Source organism: Olea europaea, unplaced genomic scaffold (genome assembly GCF_002742605.1).
Source record: "Olea europaea var. sylvestris unplaced genomic scaffold, O_europaea_v1 scaffold1238, whole genome shotgun sequence".
In the NCBI taxonomy this organism is placed as follows: domain Eukaryota; kingdom Viridiplantae; phylum Streptophyta; class Magnoliopsida; order Lamiales; family Oleaceae; genus Olea; species Olea europaea.
In genome coordinates, this window is record NW_019229814.1 from 186,504 (window position 1) to 199,575 (window position 13,072).

The 13,072-nt window shown below is 34.5% G+C and overlaps 2 protein-coding genes across 2 annotated transcripts; one reads left to right on the plus strand and one right to left on the minus strand.

Moving 5' to 3' along the window:
• Positions 1-562: 562 nt before the first annotated feature.
• Positions 563-1,526, minus strand: LOC111374327. Its single transcript, XM_022996985.1, has 2 exons — positions 860-1,526; positions 563-778 (listed from the first exon to the last, which is right to left on the minus strand). The coding sequence occupies exons 1-2, from the start codon at positions 1,404-1,406 to the stop codon at positions 702-704; spliced, it is 624 nt and encodes a 207-aa protein (XP_022852753.1). The 5' UTR covers positions 1,407-1,526; the 3' UTR covers positions 563-701.
• Positions 1,527-11,916: 10,390 nt separating this feature from the next.
• LOC111374322 lies at positions 11,917-12,792 on the plus strand. Its single transcript, XM_022996977.1, has one exon. The coding sequence runs from the start codon at positions 11,917-11,919 to the stop codon at positions 12,790-12,792; it is 876 nt and encodes a 291-aa protein (XP_022852745.1).
• The last annotated feature ends 280 nt before the right edge of the window (positions 12,793-13,072 follow it).

Here is a 13,072-nt window from a genome sequence, read left to right on the forward strand (position 1 = left end):
TTCAGGAGGATGGACCGAGTGGATGATGGGTTATAACATATGATTGATAAGTGCACAAAAAATTGGTTCAAAACATCTATCAATTGCCAGAAATAATTAGGTCAAATTTCTAGAACACAAAGTGTTCGATGAAATAATGCAACGAACTTCGAATTGATGTTTTGGCTCCAATTTCACACGACACACAATACTGAATACATAAAATATTCCTGTGAAAAACTTTGCATTCACATTGAAGATTGGACACTTTTGACACGGACATAGCTCGACACAGGACAGGAAGAAGCTCCCTCCCACATTACATCTCCCCTACCTTCCATTTTTTTTGAAAAAAGGTTTAGGGGTTCTATTATTATCAATTTCAATTACGTGCTTCTAATGTTTCTTATGATCTTTATTATGGGAAAGAACGTCACTGAAAAGAAAGACTCCATCGGTGGCAGAGAAAGAAAAAGGAGCTCCAGCGCCACATCTTTTTTCGTCTGATACTCACTCGTCCGGCAAGTTCCTAGTTTTCCTCTTTTGTTTTAGTTTCTATATTTGGTTTTAAGACTTTGGAGCGTATAAAAGAAATGAAGTTGGATATATACATTACAAACAAGTGAGAAAATTACTTTCGTATGAAAAAAGAGAAAAAAAAAACGTCAGTACAAAATGATGGACAAGGGAAGGGGACACAGGTATATGACTGCAGACTAGCACTAGCAGCCGAGACGTGACGTAGAAGATGCAAGCGCAACTGCCTGGGCCCAAATCTTGAGTCGTGCTTTGACATCACCTGAATTATAGTATTAGAAGATAAACTAATTAAAGATAAATCATGAATAAATTTTCCAACTTATTTTTGTATCGTAATTACCAGGGTTGCTTGTGGCGGAGAAATTAGGCATGGTATTGAAGAAGCGGGGATCATGTTCCAGTTCGAAGCCAAGATCTCTACAGGCCTTCACTTCGTCCAAGTCCATGCATATCGGCTTTCTCCCTCCTTTCGGCCTCGTTATCACCACCAAATCTCCTCCTCGTGTCTCGTTCTCTTCGTCAGTATTTCCACATGATCGACTAATAGTAGTCGCGGTACCGGGTCTGCATCTTCCCCTTCTTCTCCGTCCATTACTTGGAGTGGTAATATCATTTTCTACTGGCACAATCGGGTTTTCATAGTAAGCATCGTCATCGCTGGCCGTAGGTGTTGCTGGCAGCGAGTAATACGACTGGAAATCCACCCACTTTGTGCTAATATTCCTTCTTCTCTCGGATAAATATTCTTCATCAGCGTAATAATTGTAGTCGAAGCTATCGATCGATAAGGTAGAGTTAGTGGACAGTGGTTGATCCACCATAATTTCATGATTCATCTGATCATCATCACTCCTCGAAGAAGGATTGCTCGTCATCCCCATCATCATTTGAACTAATTTGGAAAAGACAAGAGTGGTTGATCTGTCAATCTCGATAATTCAATCACTTTAATTTCCACTCAACAAAAAGAGAGTTCACAGTTAGCTCTACTGCTTCCTCAGACTCCAAACCACACCTTTACTTATACTCGTGAGTCGTGTACAGATATCCAACGCATATTTCATCTACCAATTTGTACAAATAATGTGGATTTCCAAAAATGCCCTCCCCCAACTAATCCTCTGTTGGACTAATCGTTTGGCCGAAATTTGAATAAAAGACATAAGTAATAGGTAAGGTCATGTTTGATATACATCCGTGTGTATATCAAGATGTTCATCCCACTCCGAAAAAATATGTCCATCCGACTCCGAAATTTTTTCGAAGTGGGCCTTCCTCCATGTGAGGGGTGGACACCTTGATATATTCAAAGTGGATCCCTCCATATGAGGAGGTGGATGTCTTAATGTATATTTTTTGATGTACAAATGGAATAACTCATAGTTAAAATTATTATTTTTCATAGAATTCAATAAAACGTTATATGTATATTATAATTGAGCTTTGGCCTTTAGGTGAGAAAAGCAAAGAAAAAGATAGATAGAGTGAGAGAAAAATTAATCAGATAATAATTCTATATAGAAAAGAAAATAGTGGATTGTAGCCTTGGAAATTGAAGCAGCCATCATAGCAGAGACACCTGTCCTCTGCCGACGAATACGTGGCAATTCAAAACACGGCTTTCCCACGTTGTTTTGTCCCGAGGCCTACCTGAAGTCGAAATGTTATATTCAAAATTGATTATAAGATATGTTATTATAAGATATATTCTATGTTTTAACATCGTTCATTCCCATTCCCAGTCTCACACGTTGGGATTGCTTCGAACATATTATATAGTCAATACCTACCGTACCTCACCGACTCTTCGTCTCATACCATAATGTCGTATGTCATCTAGAGCCACCCCTTTCAATTTCTATTTTTCAACCACGATTTATATAAAAATTAGATAATGACGGTCCAAGAGAAAAATAATTTATAGCCTTGCGCTTTTTCTATATTTAATGCTCATTAACTTTTACTAACTTATGCTTCAACTTGTAAGGCCATTTAGTCCCTATGTGAGATTGATATTGTTATTACGGAAAAATCATCACATGTGAGATTTCTCACTTATGAAGTGAGTAGTTGATATTACAAATTAAAATGTAGTGACATTTAAATGGATACGCAAATATTTTGTTAAAAGAACAATATACTGTATTACTATTTGAATGTTATGGTTAATCTCTAATATTTGATAGTGGAATTAATCTTTTGATTTGAGGTCATCACAACATTTTTTTATGAGGATAATCATATTTTGGTGATATTGCATGTTGTTCTACCAAGAGTCACTAATACGATATCTTTTGAGTATGTCAGGAATTATATGAATGTTATGAATAATCAAAAGAGGATTCGTTACTCTTATGTAGGAAGAGATTATGATCTACGTTTAACTTGCTGAAGTTGATATTGAAATCATTGACCAAGATTAGTACGAAGTCAAAAATAGTTTCAACGATTATTAACTTAAGAATGAGACGAAAGATATGATTGATTAATAGAGATTGACACATCTCCATATCTCATCACCTCTAATTTATTTGCACATGATACCCGAGGTGGTGGACCACTATATGTTCGCACTTGTAGACCATTTTGATACTCTAGAAATATCCCTTTGGGAGAAATATCCTTTTGAATTGACATTATCGTCGTTAAAGGAAGGCTTAGCTAAAGAAGTAAGCCACTACAGGTTGACTGGTTTTCTAATTGCTTTCCAAATGTCATTGTATGAGTGCATGCTTGGCCTTCAAGGGAATATAACCACAGGAGTGTGTAAAAAGTACCTAAGAATAATGAATTGGAGCGTGCACGAACACCCATCGGTGGCATTGCTAGAATAAAAAATGTTTGCAAGTGAGAATGTGAGTTTGTAAATACGTTATGAATTTTTATGTAATCATTTCGTTGGTTATACATGCTTTAGATATGATATATGCCTAATATTGAGCTCATGATGCCCTATTTGATAGTTTCGAAATATAATTTTTAGATAATTGTGACATGAAATATGATATGATTGTGACCTGAAATATGTGTACTAAAATTCCATGTCAGGTGAGATATGAATTTCTTGAAATATTTGACAGGGTTAAGAGTTAAAATATAATATGACCTGGGATATATAGTTTCTCCCACAAGATTATTTTGCCAAAATCACATTTCTATCATGTCTATGACATAAAATATGTGTTATTGACGTTCTGTCAGATATATTATGATCTAATTTGTATGAATGTGTAAATTGATGTTGTTTGTGCTGTATATTTTGCATGACAAATGTGTCATATCTATAGCCGAAACAGCTATATTAGAACATTAGGAGCATTGCAACTTAGGTAGGTACAAGAGAGTCTACCTCCCCATTCACACCAAGGTCACTTCGTTATCATTAATTCCATATGTTCGTGTGCCACTGTCAAAGGTACATATAGAAGATGTGCCACTATCAAAGCTGAACGTTGAAGTTCCAGATGATGATTTTTCGGATCCATCGCTGCAAAGACAGAATGGAGCTGGCAGCTCAAGCTATTCTTAGTCTCGTCCTACACATCATCCCCGATTGTTCATGCCTCGAACGAAGTAATATCTTTCTTAACAAATTGAAAGAACATATTGATATACAAGCTTACTATCAACAACAATAAGGAATGTGGTCGACTAAAGTAGATGATGGATAAGGAAATATCCAAGCTTCATGCTAAGAATAAAGGGTTGTGAGAGGATATTTTGTCGATTAAGTCACATATGTCTGACATGAATAAAACAGTGTGTCGTGTAAATAGATCTTTGAAGTTGGACGAGATCATCCTGACCCAAAATATATTGAAAGACAGCGTGACCCATCTCTGGAATCTTTTGTTGATTTAGTCTTTGACATCTTACCTTCATTTATGGATGAAGTTCATATCAAGTTGAGAGGGAAAAGTAGTTTTGGAAAGCATGTAGCAAATACCAATGAATATCTATCTTTGAAGTCAATTCCATCCATCTATAATGAATTCAATTGTATATTCTCAGAAGCAAAAGGAAAAATCTAATGAAGTTGCTGACAGGAAGGGTAAGTGTCACATTTATACCTCAAGTGTATGGTGTCAAATTTTGTAAAATAATAATGGAACTAAGAGTATCGAATCTACGAGGATTGTGATTTAATTTTTACTAAGTACTATAATTATATAGTTTTTATTTTATCTAGATAAATAAATGGTTGTGATCAATAGTATTATCTAATCTAAAGGTAAATATGGTGACGAGTTCAAGGAGTGCAATTTATATGAATAAATTAATATAAGAAAGGCATAGGGAATGAATTCACCTAACTATCAATTATGGTTCAATTATTCCAGACAATTTTTCGATGTTAAAAGTAAGAATCCTAATGAATTTTTTTCCCTCTCTCGAGTGTCGGCTAGAAATTAACCCTAAATTTCGATTCTAATATCTATATTCTAAATTAAAATCAGGAATTTATCAAGTTCATAATTCTTTTATGGAGTAAGCTTCGTAGATCCTATAATTTCTCTCGAAACCTATAAATCTACGTTGTGTCAATCCTATGATCTCGATTAAATTCCTCTCTCTGGAGTATCGAAATTTAACTAGCAGATTTCAATCAATTAGTGGTCAATTAATTGAAAGCTTTAATTTTATGACATAATTAAACATATGTGAAAATTAAATAGAAATAACTATGATAAAATCAAATCATAATCTCAAGTTATGGTTACAATCAAACTCTAGATTAGATATTTAGCTCATGATAGAAGAATTAAATCTAAACATATTAATGAATAACATAGAGAAAAGAAGGAAAAACTCTTTTGAAGCTTTAAATTGATTTTTCCCTTTGATGTTTTTCCTCTCTCTCGCTTGATTCCTTGTTGTTAGCTTTTTTTTACTTCATTGAATTGTAAAAATTTTAGGGTTGAATTCTCATTTTTTTCTCTCTCCATAAAAAGTGGTCTCTAGGATTGTATTTATGGCATCATGAAGTCTCGGAGATATTAGGGTTGAATTGAGCTAAGAAAAGAATTCAGAAACATTAAAAACACTTTTCCTACAAGGTGATGCCTCAATGCCACTATAGCAGAGCCGTGAATTATGTTTTTTGCAATAGTGTGGGAGCTATGATGCCCAAGACAAGCATCACATCGCCCACTTCGGGTAGAAGATAGCACTACGTATCCTTCAACATTTTTGTTATAACTTTTTCTCTCAATATCCAATTGAGAAGATTCATAATGTGTTGTAAAGCTAACTCAAACGGTTACGACTTTACTTGAAATATCATTTTCCAATTCAAATGTTTGCTATGTTAAAAGTGGGTCTTAATAAGAGACCAAAAATTTGGAGTATAACTTTTTCGGTTGGAAATTAATGTGTGATAATACTTTGGCTATATTTGATTCCTTTGACATCTTTCTTCATCCAATTGACCCATAACACTCTCAGATCTTCGTTGCGAGGCTCAAAACAATAGTTGAGTTTTGCACTTCAGTCTTCGAACATTGAATCTCTTACAATTTAGCCTTTTTTTTCTCCAAATTTTCCAATATTTGCTTATTTCCTCTAATTTTATCAGCCTATATCACAAAATCAAAGAGCACATTAAAATAATCTAAAACTTATAGGAATTAGTCAAATATCAAGCTTAGATGGTGTCTAAAGTATAAGTGAAATACACTCATCAAAGATAGAGATGACCAGTCTAGAGAGCTGCGTATTAACATTATGATCGATTTATCTCAGCAACAAAATGAGTAAGTATCATTCTTCATATTACAACAATAACACATTTCAATATAATATTTTGTGGTTTCTTATAACTTTATTCTTCAAATATTATAGGCATGACTGGGGAATTTTGTGATCATGTATGTACAATATTTGTTTCACAATGATATTGATAAGACGCCATTGTCCTTTGACATTGGGAATGCCAAGATTGGACTTGAAGTGTTGCTCTTTAGATGAATTAACAATACGTCAACTAAAATGATTCTATGAATTATTATGTTGATTTATGTTGGAAAATTCACTAGCCGTTATGGTTTTCTGATGTAGTAGTTGTTAATGTATCATATGTAATCAAATTTGATATTAATTGTTGGGATTGTTTTTTAATATATTGGCATAATTGTTGAATATTTGTATCTAGATTTTGTGAAGGAATTCGTGTATGTTTTGATTACATTCATCATAATACCGTCAATTTTATTGATTAAAAGATATGTATTGAACATGTGTGAATTGTATCAGTCAAATAAAAGCAAGTCACAACTAGTCACATACAAGCATAGACACTATTCAAGTTACAATAAAGGTCACAAACTATGCCAACTAGTTACAATGATTGACTTGTTACAAACTACGAATGTTCGAATTTTTAGATAACCCACAATTAAGAGCAAAATACAGTTACTAAATAGGTCAAAGATACTTAGAGTTTAAATATAGCAATTTAATCATCTTACACAATGAGGTCACAGTGAGTCAGACTCAAGCAATAAACTGTAGCATTTATTCCTAAATAATCGATCACAAAGGGTCACAATATTCATAGACAAAGTCACAAATGGTCACAATTATAAGAAACAAACTCACAATTAATAACTGAACGTATAGACCAAAAAATGTGTCATAACATGAAATATTAAACTAAATATGTCCACATACAACACAATATAATTCCTTCCATATTTCACATTCAATATCGTGTTTACATATCATAAATGGTAAAGTGACAAAATGAATTCAAAATTTCATAACAATATACTAAGGTCACTGCATCAAATTTTCAATTCATATAATCCAACAAGACCCGGGTCATGAATCACCAATGAAAGAATTTGAAAATATAATGAAAATCGTCATCTAAATGAATTATGCTAAGCTATTTGAAATGCTTAGGTTGTATCTTTACTTTCAATTTTCCATCTTTTTGGTTAAGTGGCACCATGTTATTTTATGTCCTGTAATTGTGACTGGATTTACCAAATTTTTCATATTGCACAACTTGTGATCTGTCACACGCTGACTTTTTCCTCGTCTTAGTAGGGTTGCTAAAACTTCTCTTTTAGTTTGGTGCAAGTATGATTTTGCTATTCACATCTTCCAATATACTCTATTCCGCTTTATCACCAACGGGTAGAACTATCTCTTTGTAAGTATTCATATATGCACCTGTCATATAATACTTCGAGCAGAAATCATGTACATCCAGCTTCAATGTTATTACAAACATTGCTAGCATTTATAGACAAGAAAGTTGATCTACTTGAAACATTTTACAAGTACATGTGTGTTGAGTTATGTCAATCATGTAGTATGAAAAATCATTCGTCACCTCAACATAAAGTGTTACTTGCAAGGAATACATAAAAAAAAGGTCATTCTTGTCAATTTAAGAGTGCTAAACATCAATGTGACCATCATAATCTTTATATTAAGATTCATATTTAACTTTAGATTTCACATATCATGGCTCATTTTCCTTAGTAGCTTCTAGTATCAGGTTGCAAACTTTGTGAAGGTACCATGTGCATTGTGCTCATTCTTGCAAAATCAAGATTGGACCATTCGTCGTAATGACTTAAGAAGTGATTTAATTGGGTATTTTTTGCTACCTTTGTGACTGTATTCATAGATTCAACTTTGTTTGAAGTCATAGTAAAGTAGCTATTCGTTGACACATGCAATCTAGACCATTTTTCACATCCAATATCCACTCACGAAATAAAGTTATTTTAATCGAAGTTATAATAAATTACAGTTAACAACATCTAACATTATATATTGATTATAGGTAACAATAACTCACAACTATTTTAGACATGTTCAAATACATTCACAGCAAACATGGTCACAGATAGTCACAAATAAGGCTAAATTGGTTGCAAACATTCAACCTTATCACTGTATAAATCACAGACAATCACAATATAAGTTATAGACAGTCACATACCAGATATCCCATGATCTTTTCATTCATTGAGTCCAATTGCTACATTTGTTATTTAAGCTTCTTCACCATATACGTTTGTATTGTAGAGTTGAATACATGTGTAATGTTGTGACCTAATTTTATGTAATGGGTCTTCGAATGTTTAAGCAAATGGTATGATTAGATCTTATGAATTACCTTTGGAAATACAAATTTATCGCATTTCTTATACTATTTTATTCGTTTGATACTATATATAGTCTGTGTCTCGATCCATTGATCTCTTCATCATGTTAAGAAATCATGTTCATAAACTATCATTTTCGTTGTCTTCTATCCCAAAAGCTAGCATGAAGATGTTTGCATCTTGTGTGCAAACTGTGAATATTGTCACCCCGTAGTGGCCATTTAAATATGTTACATCAACAACAATGACTGCTATACAATATTTCAATCCAGCGATCAATGTATCCAAAGCCATAAAGCAATAATTAAATCCTTCCAAATGATTTGTTTCTATTATTGTGACTGTTCACACGTTTATTAGTTGTAGCATACAGAACTAAGAAAGCAGCAACTAAAACGATATTGTTAGATCACACATCTAATCAACTTCAATGTTAGTCCACGTGTTCTCCATGCCTTCACGTAATTCATCGATACTCTATATTTATGTGACATAACATTTGATATATCGCTAGGAGTGTTTATTGTTCGTGATAGGATATTTTTGTACCTGTTGTTGTTTGACACAATGGAGCTAGACATTTGCCAATGAGATCCTAAAATAATATACATGGAGCATGGGTGACCACTACTCATTTCCCTGATCTTAAACATTTTTGTTGCCCGCAAACGTGAAGACTTGAATATCCATTTGCAATCACTCTGTGCACACTCTACCACATATTCGTTTTTTTTTTATCTCAACACATTAATTCAAACTTGTTTTGCAATGCATAAAAAGTCAAGTTTGTTTTAAGTATTTTCTTGTTGCAAAACATATTTCCCTCCAGTATTTTTCTCGCATCCGCATGGGATCTAATATCACATCCTCATCAATGTTTCATTTCTCAGTATTCACAACTGAGTCACAAATGCTGAAAGCTATTTGTTGCAAAGAAAAATAGTACTTGACGAAGAAACAACACTATTTGATGACTCTGGGAATTGCAATGATCATCTTGTTTGCAATGGATCAACGGTTAAGACGTCAACTCTTATAGGATAACTCGATATAGTTCCATCTATAGATTTCAGTTGTAAATACATTACGACATTTTTGTTACTTAGAATTCAGACTGGAGGCAAAGTAGAATCCAACGAATACGTCATTGTCACAACTACGTCTACATAATTAAATCTCAATTCTAAAATAAAAAGGTCAACTAATTCGTCAAACTTTCACGTATCTTTCACTTGTACTAGGGATGTGTGACCTCCGTACAATAGGCAAACATGCAAAACTCCCATACTTGATTACAAACAGATAATACCATGTTACATGTACTTTATAAAAATCCAAAAACGTAGAGGTAGCAATAGAGATATATCTCAAGCACTTTGTTTAAAATATAAGAATTTTCTAAATGTTGACAAACTTCATGTCACACATTTATCAGTGTAGGCCACACTATTTACATCACCTGTAGACAAAGTCACACAATGTGAGCACAGTAATAGTCACTACAAATACAATGAAATTGGTTGAATATTCTTTTGATTTCATATCCAACTGTCCACGATACTTTAACAAAAATGTCACAACATATTATATTCGACAGTCACAGATAATCACAATTAATAGAGACGTGCTAATGTGAATGATCCACTTATAAGGTCACAAATAGTCACATTGACAATAAACAATGATCCAAACAACTTTTTGCCTAGATTTGTACACAAAAGATAATATACATTAGCATGCTTTAAAATCAGACATTGCTTACAAACGCATACCATTTGATTGCAAAAGTAGAAAACAGAGGTCACAAATTGGGCAAAATGCACATATATTTTCAAAAATCAAAATCTGATCAATGTTACAGGGGACTTCCATAGTTTTTAAAAATATGAATTGAGTAATTTCATAAGCTTCTGGGGACTTCTTCAAGCACATACCTTCAAAATATGGTCAAAGAAAATTTGTATCTGGCTATGGAAGATCCTCTTTGAGCTAGCAAAGAGATACGACTCATGCAGCTTGACATTCACAAGTTATTGTGCTGTATAGTGACTTCATACCCTGATTATAGCTCAAAATTGAAGATTTATGGAGAGATCAAGGTGATTTTGCTGAAAAATTAGGGAGATCGAGAATTGAGAGAGATCGCGAGGTGGATGAAGATTGGGAATGTATAAAGAGAAAGTGAGTGTTTGATTTTGAGAGAGTGGTGAAAATCTGTTATGAATGGTATATTTCCTGATTTTTCTGGATATATTTTAAATTATATTTTATTGTATTTAACAACTGCCTCTTGAAATAATTTGACAAGATTGTTAGTTTTGAAATGTGATTGTTATAATGTAATAGTTGTGCAGTTTCCCCTTAGATTAATACATTAAAACAAATTAAACTTCTCATAACCGTAGTTAACAAGCTTAACAAAATCCATTTTTTGGCCCTGGAAATAAATTATAGACAAGATTGAATAAAGCCCAATAGCCCATTTTGTGGTGCTTTCTCCTTCACAAATCACTGGCTACTGTGAGATATTCTTTTTAGGTGGCTCTATCAACAAATTGTGTATGGCTGTGTCCTTGAATTCAGAACCGATCGTCCATCAAGTCTAATACTCTCCTCACTTTCCGAATACACGTATTTTCTACATTTGTATATATCGGGACAATAAACTGAATGTATTCACAATACTGTGCCGACCATAAGTTCTCGTGCTTTACCTACTACTCATAGTTTCTTGAGGAATATATGGTTGCCATCAGTCACGATTCACTACCATTTGTTCCTATTTTCTATCCCTTTTTGTTGCTCGATGTTATGTATAAGTGTAGGATTGTTAAGGATGCTAAAGCCATGTTTAAGAGGGCGATGCACAAGGTAATACCAAATGCTGATATTGGAAATATTCCATATACAAATTAAATTGGGCACCATTATAGGATCTATTACTGGAATATTTCCTTATTATTACTTTTCCTCTTTTAGAGCCTCCGTATCAATCCTCATCATGTATATTTATTTGAGACCTTTCTGCCATAATTGAATGAAGCTTTTTGCCGTCTCTTTTATTTCATCATGCGGTCGAACACCTTGGGAATTTTTCTATGGCTGGAGAGAGCCCCTTCCCAATGGCTTCCAACAATTCCAGCAACAACCAAAACAACAACCAATCCGTCTATGATGCTGCATCGCCTTATGTGCTCCATGCATCAGACAACCTTGGCATAGCCTTAGTAACCTGTCTACTAAGGGAAGAAACTATGCCACATGGCGTCGAGCAATGACAAACGCACTCCAAGCCAAAAGCAAGTTCGGCTTCGTAGATGGGTCTGTCAAACGCCCAACATCTGGTTTGTCGGAAGAACCCGCGTGGATCAAATGTAATTCCATGGTTATTTCACGGATTTTTAATTCACTCTACCCTTCCCTTCATGATAGCGTGGCATATTTCGTGACGGCACAAGAGATGTGGAATGATCTTGAAGAGCGATTTTCACAAGGTAACGCTCCTCGTATTCACCAGTTGAAGACCGAGATGATGAACACTTTACAGCAAGGAATGACCGTTTCGGTATATTACACAAAATTGAAGGCGATTTGGGATGAACTTAGCACATATTCTCAGATCCTACCGTGTACATGTGGCTCTGCGAAGGCACTAACCGTTGAAAGGGAAAAAGAATGTACATGTGGCTCTGTGAAGGCACTAACCGTTGAAAGGGAAAAAGAAAAGGTACATCAGTTTTTAATGGGATTAAATGAGAAATACAATACCGTGCGGTCACAGATTCTGAACACCGATCCTTTGCCTTCATTGTCTCGCACTTATGCACTTGTAACACAAGAAGAGCGTCAACAATATGTCACAACATCCAGGTTACCTGCTGTCGAGGCAGTAGCTTTCAGCACCAGCAATACCAACAGGAATCATGCCAGCCGCAGGTCCTCAAACAACTGTGACCTATCCAAGCAATTCTGTGAGTATTGCAAAAAGACCAGACATACAAAGGACAATTGCTTTGAGTTGCATGGTTACCTAGAATGGTGGGACAAAGAGAAGAGTTCATCCAAAATCAAAACTGCCAACAGCTCACACCGTGTGAAAATTGATGGAGATAGCAATACTGTACCAATTAGTGGGCTGACCAATGAGTAGTACACTCAACTCATTTCCATGCTTCATCTTGATAAGAAAAATGATTCCATAGCCAACTTTGCGGGTAAGGCAACTTCACTGTCCAATAGTGCCATAGAATGGGTTTTGGATTTGGGTGCTTCCGACCACATGACGTGTCTTGAGAAATCCCTCACTTCACCTAAACATGTGTCTCAATTTTCACCCATTAAAATCCCAGATGGATCGTTCTTGTCAGCAAAGTCTTGTGGAGATGCTTTCCTTAACCCTTTTATTACTTTGAACAATGTCATGTACATAC